Source organism: Taeniopygia guttata, chromosome 25 (genome assembly GCF_048771995.1).
Source record: "Taeniopygia guttata chromosome 25, bTaeGut7.mat, whole genome shotgun sequence".
Taxonomy (NCBI): domain Eukaryota; kingdom Metazoa; phylum Chordata; class Aves; order Passeriformes; family Estrildidae; genus Taeniopygia; species Taeniopygia guttata.
The window spans coordinates 6,129,797-6,150,783 of NC_133050.1; the positions used below are offsets into that span (position 1 = coordinate 6,129,797).

Genomic DNA, 20,987 nt, shown 5'->3' on the forward strand with positions numbered 1-20,987 from the left:
GGGGAATTTCAATGCTTCTGCATTTCTGGATGTTGATAGCACAAGGGCAACAGTTTCTGATTTTTTCTGGAATTTTGAAAAATCAATTTCAAAGGACAGCAACATCTACAGATTCTGGTGGTAAAGCAGGGTGTTGTGTTGAGGCTGAAGCAAAGTGATTATTGGAAAGGGAAGACATTTTAAAAACCAGGAGTTATTTAACACCCCATATTTTTCTAGCATTTCCTATTCACAGAGTCCATTTCCAGAGGTTGAAAACACGCCCACGGAGATTTTTTTTTAAGAGAATCACCTTCACCTTTGTAGGATATGATGCTGTCACATATCTCCTTGAAGATCTGAGCCAGGCGGGCGGCACGAGCCACCTCGAGGTTCTCCTCAGCCGCCGCCAAGCGCCGCGTCCGCACCGAGCGCGACGTCTGCAGCGCCGAGAACTGGGTCATGAACACGTCTGAGAGAGGGCAAGAGGGGTTACCCAGGGCAGGGATTCACGTTAGAACATTGGCTTTTTGCAAAAGTTAAAATGGATTCTGTATGTGTGGGTTTAAATAACTTTGTTATAAAAATACGGCTTTTATTTCTGTTAATTACGCTTAGACATAGTAGTGGAATAGCTGATATGTGTAAGATACATATTGTAATATTGACTTTTCTTAAATGTTAAAATGGATTTTATATGTGTGATGTTAAAGTAACTTCATTATATATATATAGTTTTCATATATGTGATGTTAAAGTAACTTTGTTATAAGGTATGGTTTTTATTTGTTAATTATGCTTAGACATAGTAGTGAAATAGCTGATACAAGTATATGTTATAGACATATTATAATATGGATTTTTGCAAATGTTAAAATGGATTTTATATGTGTGATATTAAACTAACTTCATTATATATAGTTTTTATATGTGTCATGTTAAAATAACTTTGTTATAAAGATGGTTTTATTTCTGTTAATTACGCTTAGACATAGTAGTGGAATAGCTGATATGTGTAAGATACATATTGTAATATTGACTTTTCTTAAATGTTCAAATGGATTTTATATGTGTGATGTTGAAGTAACTTCATTATATATACAGTTTTCATGTATGTGATGTTAAAGTAACTTTTGTTATAAGGTATGGTTTTTATTCGTTAATTATGCTTAGACATAGTAGTGAAATAGCTGATACAAGTATGTGTTATAGACATTATAATATGGATTTTTGCAAATGTTAAAATGGATTTTATATGTGTGATGTTAAATAACTTTGTTATATATATTTAGTTTTTATATGTGTGATGTTAAAGTAACTTTGTTAAAAAGATATGGTTTTTATTTCTGTTAATTATGCTTAGACATAGTGAAAGAGATGTGCTATAGATACATATTATAATATGGCTTTTTGCAAATGTTAAAATGGATTTTGCATGTGTGGTGTTAAATAACTTTGTTATAAAAATATGGTTTTTATTTCTGTTAATTACGCTTAGACATAGTAGTGGAATAGCTGATATGTGTAAGATACATATTGTAATATTGACTTTTCTTAAATGTTCAAATGGATTTTATATGTGTGATGTTAAAGTAACTTCATTATATATATAGTTTTCATATATGTGATGTTAAAGTAACTTTGTTATAAGGTATGGTTTTTATTTAATTATGCTTAGACATAGTAGTGAAATAGCTGATACAAGTATATGTTATAGATTTGTTCTCCTTGCAAGAATGGATTTGCAGAGAGTTTAACTCACCTGATTTGATGTTGCCGTCGTCGCGGCAGATCCCGTTCCAGCGCGTGTACAGCGACGAGCTGTGCATGCTGTCACTGACGTGCTTCACTTCCTCCTGCTTCTGCCTGATCTTCTCCCAGTTCCGTACCAGGAACACGTGGTGTTTCAGCACAAAATTCCTGCAGAGATTAGGCAGCTATTCAAGTTCTTTTTACTGGAAAATTCATTCTCTAATGTGGGGGAAAAGCTGGATATTCAAAGGTGTATCCTGAGTCTTCTCTCCTCAGTGGAGAGCAATTCCAGCCTGGCTGGTAAAGGAGAACTAAGCTGCACCCTCAGAAATTTCAGCATGATCCATCTTCTAGAAGAAGACATCAGTATCTGCACAGCACTCCATTTCTGAGGTAAATCCCCCTGAAATCAGCCCTTACCTTTCCCTGTTAGACATGGGCTTCATCTGCAGCTGAGGTGTCAGCCTGGTTGGGGCGTTCACGCTTTCACTGGGTTCCTCAGGGATGTGGCCCCTCTGGAAAAGAGATTGTTCTGATGGACAGGAAAAACTGTGCCAAGAACTCAGCAAAGCAGCCCTGAGACAGAACCTGCAGCATTACTCTACTGTACTTCTGTTTAAAGTTTGGGTTTCTGTTTCAAGTTTAAATTCTACAAAATCACCACTTTTTGGTCTGGTGGCACGGACTGATTTCCCACCCAAACTCTGTCTTTCCTACTTACTCTCTTCTTTAGTTTGTGCTTTGACTTCCTCTTCTCTTTCGACCTCCCAGGTCTTCTGTGGGTGCTCACAGGCTGGTTGTTTTTGCTTGAGAGTCCATTCATGCGCTGACTTTTACCCCCAATTATTCCTCTGCATTTGTCAAAGCCACATTTGCAGAGTTGCTTTGAGGAAAAAAAAAAATAAATCAAATAAACCCCAAATGTTTAGATTCATTCTCAATATTAAAACATTTTCTGCCTAATACAACATGACAGGTTTTGTTAATTTTTACACTTTACAGAACTGTTAGGCCTCAGTGAGATTTTTTCAAGGTCTCACAGTGGGGTTTTTACCTGCTTTTCAACATTAAATGAGTGGAAGTTGTAGTCATAGGTGAGCTCAGTCCCAGCAGGCATGTCCTTCAGTGCATAGAGCCCGATCCGATACACACCGTTCACAGACCTGGGGGAAAATACAATCAAATACCCCAAAAATTCAACAGAAAACAGCAGATTAAGAGTGTGAAAACCAGCAATACTGGGAGGGAAACAGCCCAGTGTAACCAGAAATGCTGGGAGGGAAATGTCCCAGTGGAACAATCAGCAGTGATGGATCTACCAACAAACTTGGATCCTGTCTCCAAAGCATCCAGCACTCACCAACACCACACGATTTCTCTTGAGCACCGTGTAAAGATTATTCCCAGCTTGATTCCCTCCCTATTTTTAGATCTGACTCCCTCAGCTGAACTGGCTCTCTCTCTCTCTGGGTACACAGATTCTCCCAGGGAGCAGAATCCCTCTGCTCACCATTTCTGCATCTCGCAGTTGGGGTTGCAGCTGTGGTTGATGAAGCGAGCCTCGTTGCCCATGCGGTAGCTGTCGATGACCATGCCGCTGTCCAGGTTCAGGCAGTAATGGTCGCTGTGGTTGTGGTACTGCTCAATCATCCGGTTCCTGGGGGGCAACACAGGGTGGGGCTTGTCATTCAGCACAAAAACCTCTCAGAGAGGGTTTTGAAGAAAAAGTATTGATAATCTTTTATATTTTACAGAACTGTGGTGACCAGGGGCCTCAGAAACAACACAGAACGCACATCCAACCAATATGATTAATGCAACATTCTCTGTTTATTCCAGAGAAGATGGCAGTTTTTATACACTTCTATATAGTTTACAGTTTACAAAGGCACTCTGATTGGCAAGCTAACATTGTTTACCTTTGCCTTTTCACACTGCAGCTCTACCCTAATTCACACTCGGATAGCTCATGACTTTGTAGTTACCTTAACATAATTTCTGACTGCACCACAACTAAATTCTTACTGCATCAAAGGCTCCTAGGCCCCACCAAGGCAGCTTATCAGGGCCTAGTCTGAGGGGCAGCTCAATTCTCACTCCAGACATAAATCATGCCCTCTCTCTCTCAGAAATTCTGCAACAACTGTGCACCTAGAGATGGAGGGAAATCCTTATTGTACCTATTTTTATAAGTCAAGGTCGCTGACAGAGCTTGGGTTAGAATTCAGAAATTTGCTCTTCTGGAATGCCCCCTTTTGAGTCCTGTGGCAAGCACATTTCTCTCCCTCTCATCTCAGATCCAGTCACTTGCAGCATTTTGCATTTATAGGGCAGACGAGGAAGATGATCCATTTCAAACATTAATCACCCCTCAATACTGGACTGAGAAAAATGTGGTTAACCAAACCTCCAGAATTCTAAACCTTCCTTTTCCCCCTCATCCTCCCCTTTGTTCCTGCTTTAGGATAACCCAACCACAACCACAGACACTAAAAATAATTTACGGGCCTTGCATACAAAAGCAAAATAAATAAATATTTATACCTGAATTCTTGCTCACTAACAACCTCTCCCAGATACTCGATGATGAACTGTCCTGCTTTCAGGGGCTCTTTGGTACGGATGCCCCAGCCCTTCTCCTCGGCCCGGAACCTCTCCAGGCACTGCACCCACTCGTGCCTCTGGATGCGCTGGTTGCAGCACTGCTCCCCACAGGGGCAGGTGTTGGGGGAACACTCGGCAAAGATCATCCTAAAAAGGGACAACAGAGAAGGTAAAGGGAGGGGAAGAGTCCTTTGGGATCTGTCGTGCAAGGAATAAAAGCATAAATGTAAAGATAATAAGAAAATAAGTAATAAATAAGATCATAAAGAAAATAAAATCAAAAATCAAGATATGAAATTAAGATATAAATATATAATTACATAAATAATATATAATAATTTATAGATATGAAATCAAGACATAGATATATACATCACCACATAAATAATATATAATTAATAAATATTAAAAATATAAATATAATATATATTTATATATTATATATATATAATATAAATATATAAAATTTTATAAATATATAACTTTATAAATATATCAAACTTTAATATAACGACAAATATATACTTATAAATTATACATATAAATATAAAAATTATAAATATAAAAATATAGAAATATAAATGAGATACATTTTATATAATTATTTTTCTATTTTATTTTAATTCTTTATATTTTACATTATTTATATAAAAATATAAATATATGAAATGCATATAGGTTATATATAATAATTCATATTGATATATAAATCAACAATAAATCAATATAAAATCAATTTATAAATCAAGACACGAGCCCAAGGGGGGACACAAGCCCAGGGTCCCTCCTGTGGCTGCTCCACCATCCCAGGGCTGGAAGGACCCAGAGCCTGAGGCTGAGCTGGGAGGGAACTGGTCAAACTGGGAGTGGCTGTGAAGGGGCCTCAGTGCCAGCAGTGACAATCTGGGGGACCCCAGAGCTGCTCCAGGAGGGTCCAAGTGGGAATTTCCCTCCCTGGGATGATGGTTTTGTTGCTGGGGTGCACCCAGCAGAACTCTTGCTAGGAGATGATGAGAAAGAATCCATTTCTAACCTGTTCAGACAATCCTCCACACAGCCCTTCCCACTGTCATCCTCTGGTTTCTTACAATTGCACGTGGTGGCCTCGTAGCCAGAGAGAGGTTTGACATCCACATAGACATCTGGAGGGGAAAAAAAAAAATAAAAAGGAAAACCAAACCCAAATAGGGAAAAGAATTCTTTTCAGGTGAAAAACCAGAACTGTTTATCTACAGTATTTTCATTCCAATCAGTAAAGTAAAAAAAAAGCAGGTGGAAGTGTCTTTGGTAGGACAAAGAGCAGGACAGAAAGGAGGGTGTCACATGAAAATTCCACAGTTATCACAGTTTAGTAATAAGATTTTACTTACTGGAACGGATTTTTTTATAAAGTGGGACATCTGGCTTTTTATACAACTAAAAGGAAGAGAAAGAATATTTTAATACATTGCATAAGTGCATCTGTTATTTAAAAGGATCAGGGAAATTATGTTCTGTACATAGGCAACTGTTCTGTAATCATTACTAGAAATCTGTGTTCTCTTCTCTGGGCTCAGACTGCATTAACAAATAGGTCACAAAAACAACCTGAAGCAGCAGAATTTGGGCTTGGTGAGACAGTGGAGCAGTTTGTTCACCACATTGTTCATTCTGTCTGCCCAGAGCAATGTGACAAAGAGCTGTCCTGAGGACAGGCTCCCCTGAGCAGGGCTCAGAAGAAGAGGAATTATTTATACCTACTTTGGAGAAACCATCTTTGGTGGAATCACCATGTGCCAATGCTTAAAAAAGTGAAAACAAAAAAAATCAAGGTGCTGATTTATCAAAGTGACTCGATGATCTGAAGGGTTTTTCCCAATCTAAAGGATTTTGGGATTCTGTAAGAACTTTGAGTACAGGTGGGAGCCATGAGAAATGCAGATTCATCTTCTCTGCAGAGATGATGGGAAGGGAAAAGGGAGCTTACTTTACAGTTCATTATTTCATCTATATTCCAGCCTGTCAAACAAGCTTTAAGGAATAATTTCCAATTATTCTCTATTTCACACACATTTCCTGCTCTAAGAACTTTCCTTCAGTGACCCTTGTGGCCCAGACATCTCCACACCCCTGTGCAGAGAAACTCCTCTGCAAGGGCCTCCAATATTCCAGGGAGAGCTGGGAAATGTCAAGGAAACAGATTCCATCTATTTATTCCTTCAAAAATACTGAACAGATGAGACAGGCATTGTCAGTACATGGCAAAAAAGTGTCCTCAGCTGAAATGTTCCCAGTGTTCCTGACTTGAGGATCAGATTCCAGGGGTGTTGGGAGTGCAGCTGGAGCCACAGCACCTGGGAATGTGTCCTGCTCATTTACACCTCTGAGAGCACTTTCCCACCACAGAGCTGAGGGCAGATTCTCCCTTAAATCCTGTGGTAAATCACTTAGTGGAAACATCTCAGGGGAAAAAAAAAAAAAAATCCTATTTTTAAGCTTGCACGTATTTAAAGCTCTTTAAAAAAGAACGAGACTGTTAAACAGTTTCTCCTCTTTCCTCAGTATGAAAATTTCAGCTTGCAAGTGAAAAATAAATTCCACTCTGCTGGGATTGATCCAAGAAAAATAAGGCTTGAAATGTCTCAGTGCTGCTGGCAGTACATCCCAATTCTCCTGAGGCGTGTCTGAAACCAGCTCCCCACACAGAGCAGGCACTGCCAAAATAAAAGTCTGCAGCCAAATTAATGACTTTTGTCAGAGCAGAAACTCACAGGGTTGCTATTTTGCAGGAGATGGAATAATGGGAATTTTCAACATTAAATACATATGCAAATCCCTTCTCCCCTCACACATCTGGGATGTGTGAACAGGCTCTGAGTGCTGCTGTTTCCTTCTCATCCCAATCCTGGAAACCCCTGAGCGCTGCTGTTTCCTTCTGATCCCAAATCTTGGCAACCCCAGTGACTTCTTATCTCCTACCTGGTTGTGTTTCCACTGCCAGAGGATGTCGTAAGGCAGCTGGAAGTCGATTCTCTTTTGTCTGAGGTACTTCCCTGAAACCACAAAAACATTTGTAAGGGGCACACACTCACAGCCACGTGTCCTGAGAGAAGGGGAGCTGCTCCCAGGCACCTCTCAGGGCACAAAGGAGAGGGGCAGAAGCCTCTGAGAACATTCTGGATGTCAGGGCACACCCAGGGAACCCCCCCAGGACACAGAACCAGGTCTTGTTCTCCTGTGCTGCTCAGGAGGGGTCTCCATGGACAGCGAGGGATGGGAAGGAGCTGGGTCAGACCCCACCACGGCCAGCCCTGCACAGAACTGACCACAACACCTGACAGAAAAAACCACACCTGAAACAACTGACCACACCTGACAGCACTGACCACACCTGAAACAACTGACCACAACACCTGACAGCACTGACCACACCTGAAATAACTGACCACAACACCTGAAACAACTGACCACACCTGAAACAACTGACCACACCTGAAACAACTGACCACAACACCTGACAGCACTGACCACACCTGAAACAACTGACCACAACACCTGACAGCACTGACCACACCTGAAACAACTGACCACAACACCTGACAGCACTGACCACACTGAAACAACTGACCACATCTGAAACAACTGACCACAACACCTGAAACAACTGACCACAACACCTGACAGAACAAACCACACCTGAAACAACTGACCACACCTGAAACAACTGACCACAACACCTGAAACAACTGACCACAACACCTGACAGAACAAACCACACCTGAAACAACTGACCACAACACCTGACAGAACTGACCACACCTGAAACAACTGACCACATCTGAAACAACTGACCACAACACCTGAAACAACTGACCACACCTGAAACAACTGACCACAACACCTGACAGCACTGACCACACCTGAAACAACTGACCACAGCTGAAACAACTGACCACAACACCTGACAGGACTGACCACAGCTCTGTCCTCAAAGCTGACACGTTCTCCTGAGTTTTCCTGTGCACAACCCAACACTTCAACACCCAGGACAAGACCTGCACCACCCATGCAGGCTGGTAAATCATAATATTGTACTCAAAGAAATCAAATCAGTTCTGAAAATAGTCTCCCAGCCTGTTCCCGTGACCTTTACCAGAAGAGATTTAAGAATGAATTCAGACTTGGCAAATACATTCCTAGATTTTTTGGAAAGGCTTCAAGGGGATCTGTATTTTCAGCAATAACTAGAACTCGTTTTAGACAGGAGTTCCTGCTTTCACTGCAGATTTTGGCTCTATTCTTTCATTCTCTGACACCCCTAAAGGACACAGACCCATTACATCATTCACACCAGTCCCGAGGGCAGACACTGCTTAGTTCCAGCCAAGATTCAACATTCTCTGATCATTTTGCTGGAATCCTGTGTCACAAAACTGCAGGGAACAGAGTGCCTAGGATGAGGTGTCAGGCCCAGGCCTGTTTTTTTCCCCCCAGCTTTTCTAACTGTTAACAAATGCCTTTATATTCCTCCAGCAATGCTCTGTGGGTTCATATAAATTCACACACATACCCTCACCACTGGAAAATAAAAATGGTAATGTTTTCCTTACAATTTACCCCTAAATTACTTTCCATTTTCAATGCCTTATTCATCCCTAGCAGGTTCCAGGAAAAGAGCTAAATCTGCTGGGAATTTGCTTTCACTTCTATGACCTCAGCAGGCCAAACAAAAGGCTCTTTCAGGTGCCCTGGCACCGAGCCCCCAGCACAGGGAAGGTCCCCCCAGCCCACCCTGAGTGGCACCAGGGCAGTCCCCTGGCAGAACCCCAGTTCTGGTCACTGCTCTGGGGTTAAACCATCCCCAGGCACCCCTGGAGCCATGGGAGCAGCTGCAGGGCAGGAGCAACAATGTGGGTGAACCTGGTTTTACGACCCCCATTCAAAAAGGAGCTGAGCAAGGGCACATTCTGAAGAATTTAAATTGTCACCTTCAGCTCTGAAACCTGTTCTGTGGCTGCTGATTCACACAGATCTGTCCAACTGCTCTGCCTCGCTGTGCAGTTGTGCAGGGAGCCAAAGAGTTTTGTTACAGAAGACAAAGCAGTGACAGCTTGTGTTCCATGGGACAAAGATTCCTGAATTCCCCAAACCCGCTGGGCCTGACAGGACTTGCAGCAAGAAATCACAGCACTTCAAAAGCTGAAACAATTCCCTGACAATCAGGAAATTACTCAATCCTGGTTTTAACCTGGGAAATGGTATGAGCTGCAAGCAGTGGGAGCTCTGCACCATCCCCCCTGCCCCAGGAGCTGGGACAGGCTTGGGTTATCCCTTCTTTCCACAGGATAAGGGAAGAATACCAGGGACAGGGTTTGGAACCTGGGCTATGGAATTCCATGGAACAAGGTGGAAGAAGATAATCTGTAAGGTCCCTTCCCACCCAAACCATTCCATGTTTCCATGATTCTGTGAAATCCTAAATCACATTTTTTTTCCTACCCGAGACATAAAAATGGGGATGAAGTAAAAAAAAAAAAAAATTACAGCAAAGCTTTTAATTCCTCCACCCTTTTATCCCTGTGTAAAGACAGACACCTTCAAGTGCATGGAGACATGGGGGAATTTATCATTCCATGCTCAGCTTTTGGGATTTAAATGGTCATAATTGTCTGTGGCTATTCTGCTGTGATTTTACTTTGAGGTGGAGACTATTGCTCTGCATTTCATCCAAGTACTATCACAGTTTTCATCTAGAATGGTATTTTCTGACACCCAAAAAAATCAAGAACAATGTTTTAAGCTAAAAAAAGCCTCTTGAGTCAAACTGGGGAACACAAAGGGATGACTTGGCAAAGTTCATGTGCAAAAAGCCACGAGTGACCTGGCAAGGGATAAAAACCAGAGAAAAGCAGAAGCTGTGCAGGCTCCCCAGTGCCACAACAAGGAAAATACAGATGAGGTACCCACCAACGTGGATAGGGGCTGGGAACAGCCCGTGCTCGTGCTCCCCTGGGGTGTATTCCAGCTTCTCCTTCTTCAGCTGGATCAGGCGGCTCTTGGGGCTGTGGAGGACAGGGACAGAACCAAAACATCACAATGGGAATCATCTGTCACTTCCAAAAACTCATTTTCTGCTTTAGTTAAGGCACAAATGGCTGGAAAATCAGGCAAGAGAGTGATAACAGAAATGGCCAAAGAACTGCTCTCCAGGTTGCCTGTCAAACACACTGATCCCAGCCCTCCCACAATGGGTTTTTTCTCCATAAATGCTGTTAAGGTAACACCCAATGGGACTTGAAATGCCCAGCATGTGATATAAAAGTAACAACTAAAGCTACACAAATAAAAGAGGAGCAGCAGATTGTATCTGGTGGTTTTGCTGAGGAACTGTGACACATGTACAGCCCTGCTCTCTCACTTCTCTGAGAGCAAACATTTACATGCTGCCCTTCAGAAGGTTGTTCATCAGGAAAGGCAGAAAAAAAACAGAAATTAGAGTTTAAAAAGGCAATGAGACACCCCTTTGCAGAAAGAAAAATAGGAGTATGGAATTGGAATGGTTGTATGGGTCAGGCAGGTGACAGCTCTGTAATCTGGTGCTCATAAACATCTCCTTCTGGCCAACAACAAACCTTGGAAAATAGAATCTGATGTGGTTATATTTAGAACTGCAGTCCTGCAACATTCAAAGGAGACTTCTAAATGTTAAAGACACCAAAGATTAAATTATATTGAAGCCTATTGAAGTTTACTAAAGTTTTTAAAGGGATCAATTTTAAGAACTGGACAAGTAACAGAAAGATGGCTCAATAAAAAAATGTGATTTTATTGTTTAACCATTATAGTGGTTAAACGATGCAGACCATTATAGTGAAGGGAAAATGCAAGTCAAAAACAAATTCTGAGATACAGATATCAACAACTGGAAATACTTACTACCAAAAAGTGACAGTTGTGCTGTGGATTTAGTCTACTGAACCAGGTAAAAAAGTGACCCAGTGCCAGCAGGATGGAATGCTGGGATCAGCCCTTCAGGCTGCAAAAGAGGCCTCAGTGGAGGTGGCCACAGTTCTGTCCTTGCTATGCAGGATAGTTGGGACTGTGCAGAGCCAGCAGTTGGACTCCACAATCTTTGTGGGTCTCTTCCAACTTAGCAACACCCAAAGTTCCAAATATTTACACTAAAGAAAAGGAGAAGACTCTCTCAGCTCCTCCCATAAGATGAAATTGTGAGATTTGAACTGTGTACAGCAGTGACAGATCACCCAAGTGGCAAAGTTTTAGCACATCTCTTTAAAACAGATAAAATTCAAGTGCCCTCACTTTGGTCAGACTGAGATCTGTGTTTTTTCCTTGGTCTTGACCCTTTCACTGATTCTTTGACTCTACTACAGAGAGAGATTACAGCAGGAGCAGCTGATAAACTGCACTGGCAGTTTCCCAGTGGTCTCTGTAACATTTTAAAGTGGTCCGTGACATAGTGACAAGGTGCCAAATTTTCTCTTTTCAATCTGTCAGATCATACTGGAACAGAAGCATAAATTCCTGACTTCAACTAATTTGTTCAGATGGCATTAGAAAGCATGTGTGACTGCAAAGGGAAGGGAAAGAGGGAGGTGTCCATATTCTACTGGACACCAGACTGGTAAAGCAACCAGTGGGAAAAATAAAGAAATGCTGGATCTTTTTACCCTAAACATCTCAGAGAAAACAGAGATGAACTTTGCTGAACTGTGAAATGAACTGGGCGCATAGCTGGAATTCTTTCACACAGAAGATGACCAGTTGTCACCATTCAGCCAATGAAAACAGGAACCTCATGACCCCTTCTCTGCAGACATTCTGCTCCAATCCTGCTCAGAACCTGCACACATCCAGCTCTCCCAGCACCTGGACTGCCAGGACCACTAACACTCTTGAATAAATCTCTTCTTCAAAACTGATAACCAGAAACACTTCCAGACTACTCAAGGTTGCTTTCTGACTGGGGTTGCACTTTACATCCTCACTGGGTTAGGTTCTGACAATTATCACGCACATAATTCTCCACAGGCTTCAATTATATTGATGGTTTTATTTCACCTGCTCATGATTGGCAGCTCTGTATGGTTCTAGGTGAAAGGAGAGTTTCCCCTGGATTATCAGAGAGTAGTTTTGCTCAGTTTTACTTACTCTGTTGTTTTGTAGACATCAGAGTAGAGCCCAGCCTTCTGGTACTTCTTCTTTGGGGGTCGAGGGGCTTTCTTCTCACGCTGGGTTAGAGGAGGCAAAGGCTGCTCAGGGGTTTCAGATTCAGGTGCTTTCCCAAGGGCCTCATGTGGACTGGGAGGTTCAGCTGCTGTCTCAGAGAAACTGGAAGAAAAAGTGGAGATTAAAAAAAAATCCCCTTCCCATTAAGATCATCTCAGAGGATTTCATTATTCCTCTCTCGAAAAAGTTCATGTTTCTGAATTTCTGGGTGACTCAACTACTTAAAAAAAAATGCAACTCAACGATCATGATCAAGCGGGGGTTAACTATAATCATAAGAAAAGCACGATTCTTTTTGTGATATTATTATTACAAAAAGAATGTTGTTTGTACTGCTGATGTTTATCCCTTGGAGCCTCAGCTGAGTAATTCAGAAGGCAGCTCTTGCTTTCTGCTTCTGCACTCTAAAACCAGCACGTGGTAACCCTTTCCTCAGCCTTCAGGAGAGCCACAGAGCAGCCCCTGAACATTTCTGGAAAGGAGAACTCCTGACAGAGTTTTGTTTATTGATGACTTTGGGGATGAGTGTGAGATGATGAGATCAGAGAGAGATTTTTGGTGCGTGCCTTTATCAGTGACTGCACAGGTGTACCCCTTAACTCCTCCTTGCTGCTTTAGCTTTACTTTTTATCTGCATCACTTGACCTCACTTTGCATCCTGTGCTGCCTGTAAGCATTTATGATCTACATGAGTAGATCCCATGGCACACACAACTCATCAGGGCTCCTCATTCCACACAGGATGAAGGAACAATCTGTGGCCCCTCATCAGTAACCCTGTTACCAACTCTTCACCAACACAAGTACAGAACCAACAGTTTTAGATCACCTGAGATTCTCATTTCTGGGGTGTTTTCAGTACCCTGACCACATTTAGGGCTGACATGTTGGTTCCCTCTACACTGAACTCCTTCATAACATCAAGCAGAAGACGACTGAAATGTTCTCAACGATTGAAACCTTCTAAAACCAACTGAGGTACAAAACTGCAAAGGAAATCACCTCTTATTGCTCTCCTGCTCATCTTCAGGCAAAGACTTGTGCCTCTTCCTGGCCTGCTCCTCAGGCAGCCACCTCTTCCTCTTCCAGCCTTTGCGGTGCTCGGGGTTGAGGTTGACGCTCTGCACCACGGCCTCGATGACGTCGGTGATGGTGTCGGGGCCCAGGTGCAGGGGGCTGCTGCTCTGCTCCCCGTCCTGCAGCTCCTGGCTGACCATCCTGGCCGCCTGGAACGCCTGCATGGACACCACGGCCTGCAGCGGGTACTTGCGCGGCCGCCCCGGCCGCCGCTTGACGAAGTTGTTCCCCGTCCTCGACTGCCTCTGCAGCTTTTTGGCTTTCAGGATTTTGTTGACGTGGTCCAGATTTTTTTTGGTGGCCAGGATCTTGTTGTAATTGCACATTTTCCTCGCTTGGCGCTGCATGGCCTCCACCACGCTCCTCTTGAGGTGGCGCGGGGAGTAGCTGCCGGGCAGGCGCTCCTGCAGCAGGGCGATGCCCTCGCCGCCGGGCACGCTGGCGGCGCCCAGCCCGTCCTGCTTGCCCAGGGCTCGCTCCCGGGAGTGGTTCCGCGCCGGGCTGGCCGCAGGAGGCCCGGCCATGACGGCCTCCAGGCTCTTGTCCAGCGCGGGGGGCCCGTCCTGCTGGGCCATGCGCTGCAGCAGCGTGTCCACCGCGTCCTCGGGCGCCGGGGCCAGGCGGGCGCCGCGGGCCGGAGCTGCCACCCCTGCAACACACACAGGGCACGAGGTGACGCCTCAGGGATGGGATTTGGGGTTCTGCACGCGTTTGGGATCCTGCAATTCTCTGGGCTATGACTCTAGCAATATAGTCATTGTGATATAATAATAGAGCACATAATGTATGTAATGTACATAATCTATAATATACATAACCTATATAATGTATGTGCTATGAAATCTATAATAATTGTATATCTATAAGATATATCTATAATATATATAATCTAGATAATGTATGTAATATATAATCTATAATAATTATATAGATCTATAACAATATATATCTATAAGATATATCTATAATATATGTAATCGATATAATGTATGTAATATAATCTATATAGATCTATAATACATATAATCTAAATATACTTATATATAACTCTAATAATATAGTGATTTTTGTATAATAATAGATCATATAATGTATGTAATATATATAATGTATAATAATGATATATCTATAATATATATAATCTATATAATGTATGTAATATATGTAATATATAATCTATAATAATTATATAGATCTATAATAATATATATCTATAAGATATATCTATAATATATATAATCTAAATATACATCTAAACATTTATCTATAATATAGAACCTACATATAATATATATCTAATATATACAATATACAATATATATCTAATATAATAATATATAATATATCTAATATTATATTATATGTAGATATTATAATATTATATTTGAATTTTTAATATGTAATTATATATATTATATATGATAATATACAATATATTATATATTATATACAACATATAATACAATATTATATACTATACAATATATAATAGACAATACACAATATATAATATAATAGTATAGTATATAATATAATAGTATAATATATAATATAATAATATATACTAATATATAATAGTATATAATATAATCATGTATAATAGTATATAATAGAATAGTATATAATAGAATATAAACAAAAGTGAGTTGGGGGCAGCAAACTTGGGGTAAATTACTTCATTACCTGAAACTGGAATTGGAAGATTAACCCCCAATATGCAAATGGACCAAACTTATAAAAGTGTAAAACCTGTGACCCATTGCCCATTTTTTGGGTGTAGCCCCTGGGCGTCTTCATGTGCCCTTCAACAAATATCCTAAATTTTATTCTCTTAGTTCCTTGCAGAGATTCTGTGATATGGACAGGGACCCAGTGACACCAGACACTCACATTTTATATCATCACTTCTGACATACAGTTATTTTCTCTTTATTCCCACATAATCGCCCATTTCTAACAGCAAAAAGCAATGAGGGTTCACACGGTCCTCAAGTTTCTTTCTATTCAACGTTAAAAATATAAAACCCTCTGTGCACATAAAAACTCAATCCTGATAAAAAATGGAGCAACATCTGATATATTTTTAAACTCAGTTTTCTTTTTTTTTATAGTTTGGAAGTACTGAAACAACTATTTTCATTGCTCTTGCAGTTTTTTTATCAAATAGACAAGGCTGATGATGACAGAACTGATTGGATAAAGGTAAATCAAAGTATCTGGACAAAAGAGAAAGGCTAATTTGCATAGGAAATAAATCTAGAGAGATAAAGCACAGCCAGTTTAAATATTTTCTAACCTTCTAGCTATTCTTGAAGCCTTTTCTAGTTTAAATATTTTCTAATATTTTTCCAGTGCTCAGCAGTCCAATTGTGTTACTCTGGAGAACACAACCCTCACTAAGATTTCAAAGTCAGGAGTTTGTAAGTGCAAATAAAAAGGTATTTTCTAGGCTTCCAGTTATTCTTGAAGTCTTTTCTAGTTTAAATATTTTCAAGTATTTTTTTCAGCGCTCAGCAGTCCAATTGTGTTACTCTGGAGAATGCATCCCTTATAAGATTCTGAGTCAGGAGTTTGTAAATGCAAACAAAAAGGTATTTTCTAGCCTTCTAGCTACTCTTTAAGCCTTTTCTAGTTTAAATATTTTCTAATATTTTTCCAGTGCTCAGCAGTCCAATTGTGTTACTGTGGAAAATGCATACCTCACTAAGATTCCAAAGTCAGGAGTTTGTAAGTGTAAATAAAAAGGTGCTTCAGAGAATAGAATACACAATGTGGAGGAAAAAGAGCACAACATGTTTTAAAAATCCACCTCCTGGTGGATTCCTGGTGACAAAGGACAAGAGAAGCCTCCTGCTGTGAGCTGACAAGGACACCCCAACAACTCCAAGACACCTGGAAGGATTTCCACTTCCAGCTCTGCGTTTCAGATGAAATAATAAAAATAAATTACCCTTTGTTTTCTCCTTTAGAGATGGAGCTGGGGCTCCTCACCTGCTCAGGGACCCTCAAGCAGCACCACCTCCCATGGGTGCCCTGGAACTGCTGCTTGGGAAGTGATGCCAAGGGCTGGGACAGCTGCAGCTCCTCTCTGACAAACCCACACACATTCCAGCTCCAGGGATAACACAACAATGACTGATCTGCTCAGCTGCATCATCACCTCGGTTACTTTGAAGCTGATTAACTTGTGATTCATGTCATTCCAATGCTCCTGCACAAAGCACTCCTCGACTTTAACACTTCCTATTCCCACTTACAACAACTGCAGCTGCCCCTTTCAAGTGAGTGAGGGCAAGAAAGGGGTTGAGACAGAGGAAAAAGGAAGATTCCTTTCCCACTGCGAAGGGCTTGCTGCAGCACAGGCTGAAAGGAGCATCTGTTGTAAACATCTGCTTAAAGCAGGGAGGAAATGGCACTTTTGGCACATCCTTCCTAGATGGAAACCATAACTAGCTCTAAGTACCAATCCCAGGGATTTACTACATATTTGCAGTCAGTTTGAGAGTCTAAGAAATGTCTGAATTCTGGCAATCAGAGTGTTTCTGCAACTGAGTGTCTTAGAAAATGGGTCAACCTGCTGGATTTTCTTCTGTCCAATCCCAGGGGAGCTCACATTCTATTTTTACAGAATCACAGAATGGTTTGGGTTGGAAGGGACTTTAAAGACCATCTTTTTTCACCTCCCACTGGAGCAGGTTGCTCAGAGCCCACTCCAGCCTCTCCTGCTACCCTCAGTGACCTGCAGGGAACGTCAGCCTTGGCTGCCTCCCTGTCCTGCTGCAACATCCACCCCAGATCACCAGGATGCTGCACCCAGGATCTGCTCTTGGATCAGGGATTTGGTGAGATGCTACCAGAACTCCCAGGACTTTTAGTACTTCCATTATCTCTCTCCCATGAGCATTTCTGACCTGGCTGGGGGCATTCCCTGATGGCTGGGAGGAGCACACATCACCTATTGTAGAAATGCTGATGTCTGGCTCCAGTTCAGAAGGCTGAATGATTTCTTTATTATAACTATATTATAATACAATAATATACTATTTAGAGGAGATACTAAAACTACACACCTGCTTTTCCTAACTACCCCAATTCACAACTTGTGACCCTCTCTTGGGAGCCCAGCCCCAGGTGGATTGGATTTGCCATCAGGCTCAAATAATCCTCACCAGAATCTAATTAAGCAATTACCCCAGCTAAACAATTCTCCAAACAAATTCCACATGGGAAAAACAAGGAGCAGAAATAGAAATTGTCTTCTTTTTTTTTTCTTCTATGAAAAAATCCTGAAAGAGAGCAGAATGTGCCTGCCATGGTCACCCTCCATCACCTTAGCAGGAGGATTCTCTCATGTGAGCAAGAAAACCCCACAGCACAGCCTGGCCTGATCCTCGTGTGAGCTGCCCAGAGCAGGAATTCATTTATTCCACTAATTCATTGATTAACTTCACAGGTCTGGATTAAAACCCTGAGCTCCACAAGGCCTAACTGCACCTGGTGAGGAACCAAACCCTACCCTGCCACAGCTCCCAATTCTACAACCCAACCCACAGCCCCTGTACCTCAAAATGCCAGTGGGAAAGGTTCTCACAGCTATGCTGTGTCTCAGCACAGGTCTGAGCACCCAGGGATCCCAAAGCCAGGTCCCTGAGCAGGACTTGCCTGGAGAAGAAGTGCTCTCTGATGTGGATCTCTTCCTGGAAGGGCTGCAGCTCGTGCTCTCCGACTGCCTCTGCGAGGGCTTGTCCTGGCTTGGCAAAGTGCCTGCAAGGCAGAGCAGGGAAAAGGCACAAAAACATCAGTTCAGTCTGGCTGTGCCACTACAGCACTAAAGGCTCAAATTCAGGCTACTCTGGTGTATACCTGTGTGCTCCCAGAATGCAGGGAAAGGATGGGAAGGAAACACCAAGCAGGGATTTCACACAGGCCAGTGGCAAAGGGAAACAAGCCATGAGTAAAGGCATGTAGTATTAACCACCAAAATTAGTTTGTGAGGAAGGGAAAAAGGAAAAAGGAAAAAGGAAAAAGGAAAGGAAAGGAAAGGAAAGGAAAGGAAAGGAAAGGAAAGGAAAGGAAAGGAAAGGAAAGGAAAGGAAAGGAAAGGGAAAAGGAAAGGGAAAAGGAAAGGGAAAAGGAAAGGGAAAAGGAAAGGGAAAAGGAAAGGGAAAAGGAAAGGGAAAAGGAAAGGGAAAAGGAAAGGGAAAAGGAAAGGGAAAAGGAAAGGGAAAAGGAAAGGGAAAAGGAAAGGGAAAAGGAAAGGGAAGAGGAAAGGGAAGAGGAAAGGAAAGGAAAGGAAAGGAAAGGAAAGGAAAGGAAAGGAAAGGAAAAAGGAGAAAAGGAGAAAAGGAATCCCCCACATATTCCTACTCTCAACTGAATCCAAACTCCTCGATTTTCACAAGAGTTTGGAAAAGACCTCTGCAGATTACCAAGACCAGGCACCCTGCTCAAAACAGGGCCAGCCTGCTCAGGGCCACCACATTCCACTGGGTTTTTTACACCTCCAGTGTCACAGATTCCCAGATCTGCCATTCCCTCACCATCACTCTGACCCCCAATTTCTTCTGCACAAACAGAATTCCCTTCCCCTCCTTGGGCAGAACAGCTCACCAGGAACTGCAGACAGGTGAAAGCCAAAAAGAAAATCCCCAGGATTTTAAAATTCTTTAGATTTGCCCCTTGCTGTGTTGCTTTTCCTTTACAAGATCCTGCCACAATAAAAACCACAAATATTTCTGCTCCAATCCATCATGGCAAATCTGTTAAAGCCCTGGGGCCTAAACAAGTGAGGATGATGATTATCTACACACAGAGCAGCACCGGATTTTAGGCACCTGCAGAACACATTTCACTCTGTGTTCCCAGCACACATGGCTTGCTGGTACTTGCTAAATCCTTGGGTGATGTCACCAGGCAGCAGGAAGCACAATTACCATGCCTTGAGTTAAACCAATTTTAGAAAGATACAGAAATCCCACGACTGCTGCAGGGTGAAGGGACAGGGCTGGGAATGGCAGCTCTGCTGAGAACACAAGCTATTTGTTTCCCTTTTTACATATAAATATTTTCTTACAGTAAACTGTTTTATTTTCCTAAAAATTCGACTTTCAGAGAATCCCAATTACTCTTGAAAGCAAAGGCTGTGGGAGTCATGAAAATGTCATAGAAAAACCTGGTATTGCAGTTATGAAAATGCTGAGATATTAAAAACTCAGATTGGTATAAAACCCCAAATAAGCAAAAATGCACGTGGTAGTGCAAGAGGAGAATGTGCATATCCTGAAAATATCAAGAAGACAAAATCCAGGATGCAAAAACCCATATTTTTGCTGTTCCACTTCAAAATATGGTTCATAATGAACAAGCTCTTCCCTGCCTTCCTCAAAGAATCCTCAAAAGGTAACAGCAGGACACTGAATTTCTGCCCAAAATCAAGGCCCAAAATTCTTCCCCTGCCCATGGCCTGGGGCTTCAATGCCTTAAGGGAAACCCCAAGAGCAGGGAGACAAAACAATTCCTTCTCCAGCTGGGGACCAAGGACAAATGATCCAAATCTCAGCCCAAGAGCACAAACAACGTGGGCTGAAGAGAGAAAAACAAGGATGGGACTGCATGGGCTGGAGCTGTAATTGGATAATTAGCTCTAATATGTTAATGGACCAAAACTCATAAAAGTGTGAGACCCTGTGACCACTCATCCATTTTTGTAGCCATTTTGGGTTGTGCTGCCCAAGATGGATCTATTGAGGCCTCTTAATAAACCCCTACTTTATTCTTTACCTCTGTCCAGTCTGTGTTTTAGGGCAGCCTGCACAAGGCACCAGCAGTGCCTGGTTCAGGGTGAGGATGACACTGGTGGTGCCCAGCAGTGCTCAGGACTCTCCAGGGTCCCCTGCTCTGCCAGCAGGGCCAGGACAGCTGATCCCAGGATATTCCAACACCACGGAGGGTCTGATCCAGTGGGGGTGACTGGGATTCCCCAGTTTGTGCTGGGGAGTGGCTGCACTGGGCATCACTTGTGCTTCCTGGGGTTTATTCACAGAATCATGGAGTGGTTTGGGCTGGAAGGGACCTTAAATCTCATCCCATTCCTCCCCCTGCCATGATCAGGGACACCTTCCATTATCCCAGGTTGCTCCAAGCCCCAGTTGGTGCTGAGCACTTGTACCTGGCATCACTTGTGCTTCTTGGACTTCATTTCCCTCTGTCCTTTTCATGACAATTATTCCTGCTGTTACTATTATATATTATTTTATTTCAATTATTAAAGAGTTCTTAACCCATGAGTTTCACTTTCTTCTGACCCTCTGCCCACCCACCCCTCTGGGTTCAGCAAGCTGCTGCAG

The 20,987-nt window shown here is 42.2% G+C and overlaps 1 protein-coding gene across 3 annotated transcripts in view; it reads right to left on the reverse strand.

Annotated features, from left to right (window-relative positions):
• Nucleotides 1-20,987, reverse strand: part of ASH1L (ASH1 like histone lysine methyltransferase) — a 63,356-nt gene that overhangs the window by 15,843 nt on the left and 26,526 nt on the right. For 2 of the 3 annotated variants that reach the window (XM_030291465.4, XM_041721189.2), the window contains exons 4-17: nucleotides 18,304-18,405; nucleotides 13,567-14,290; nucleotides 12,487-12,666; nucleotides 10,282-10,376; nucleotides 7,294-7,367; nucleotides 5,706-5,751; nucleotides 5,369-5,477; nucleotides 4,276-4,482; nucleotides 3,242-3,388; nucleotides 2,786-2,894; nucleotides 2,453-2,614; nucleotides 2,152-2,246; nucleotides 1,742-1,899; nucleotides 293-451 (exon numbers count right to left, since the gene is read on the reverse strand). In XM_030291465.4, the coding sequence (XP_030147325.4) occupies nucleotides 293-451; nucleotides 1,742-1,899; nucleotides 2,152-2,246; nucleotides 2,453-2,614; nucleotides 2,786-2,894; nucleotides 3,242-3,388; nucleotides 4,276-4,482; nucleotides 5,369-5,477; nucleotides 5,706-5,751; nucleotides 7,294-7,367; nucleotides 10,282-10,376; nucleotides 12,487-12,666; nucleotides 13,567-14,290; nucleotides 18,304-18,405 (2,367 nt within the window). The remainder of the gene's footprint in view (nucleotides 1-292; nucleotides 452-1,741; nucleotides 1,900-2,151; nucleotides 2,247-2,452; nucleotides 2,615-2,785; nucleotides 2,895-3,241; nucleotides 3,389-4,275; nucleotides 4,483-5,368; nucleotides 5,478-5,705; nucleotides 5,752-7,293; nucleotides 7,368-10,281; nucleotides 10,377-12,486; nucleotides 12,667-13,566; nucleotides 14,291-18,303; nucleotides 18,406-20,987) is intronic. The other variant, XM_030291466.4, reaches the window with a different exon arrangement.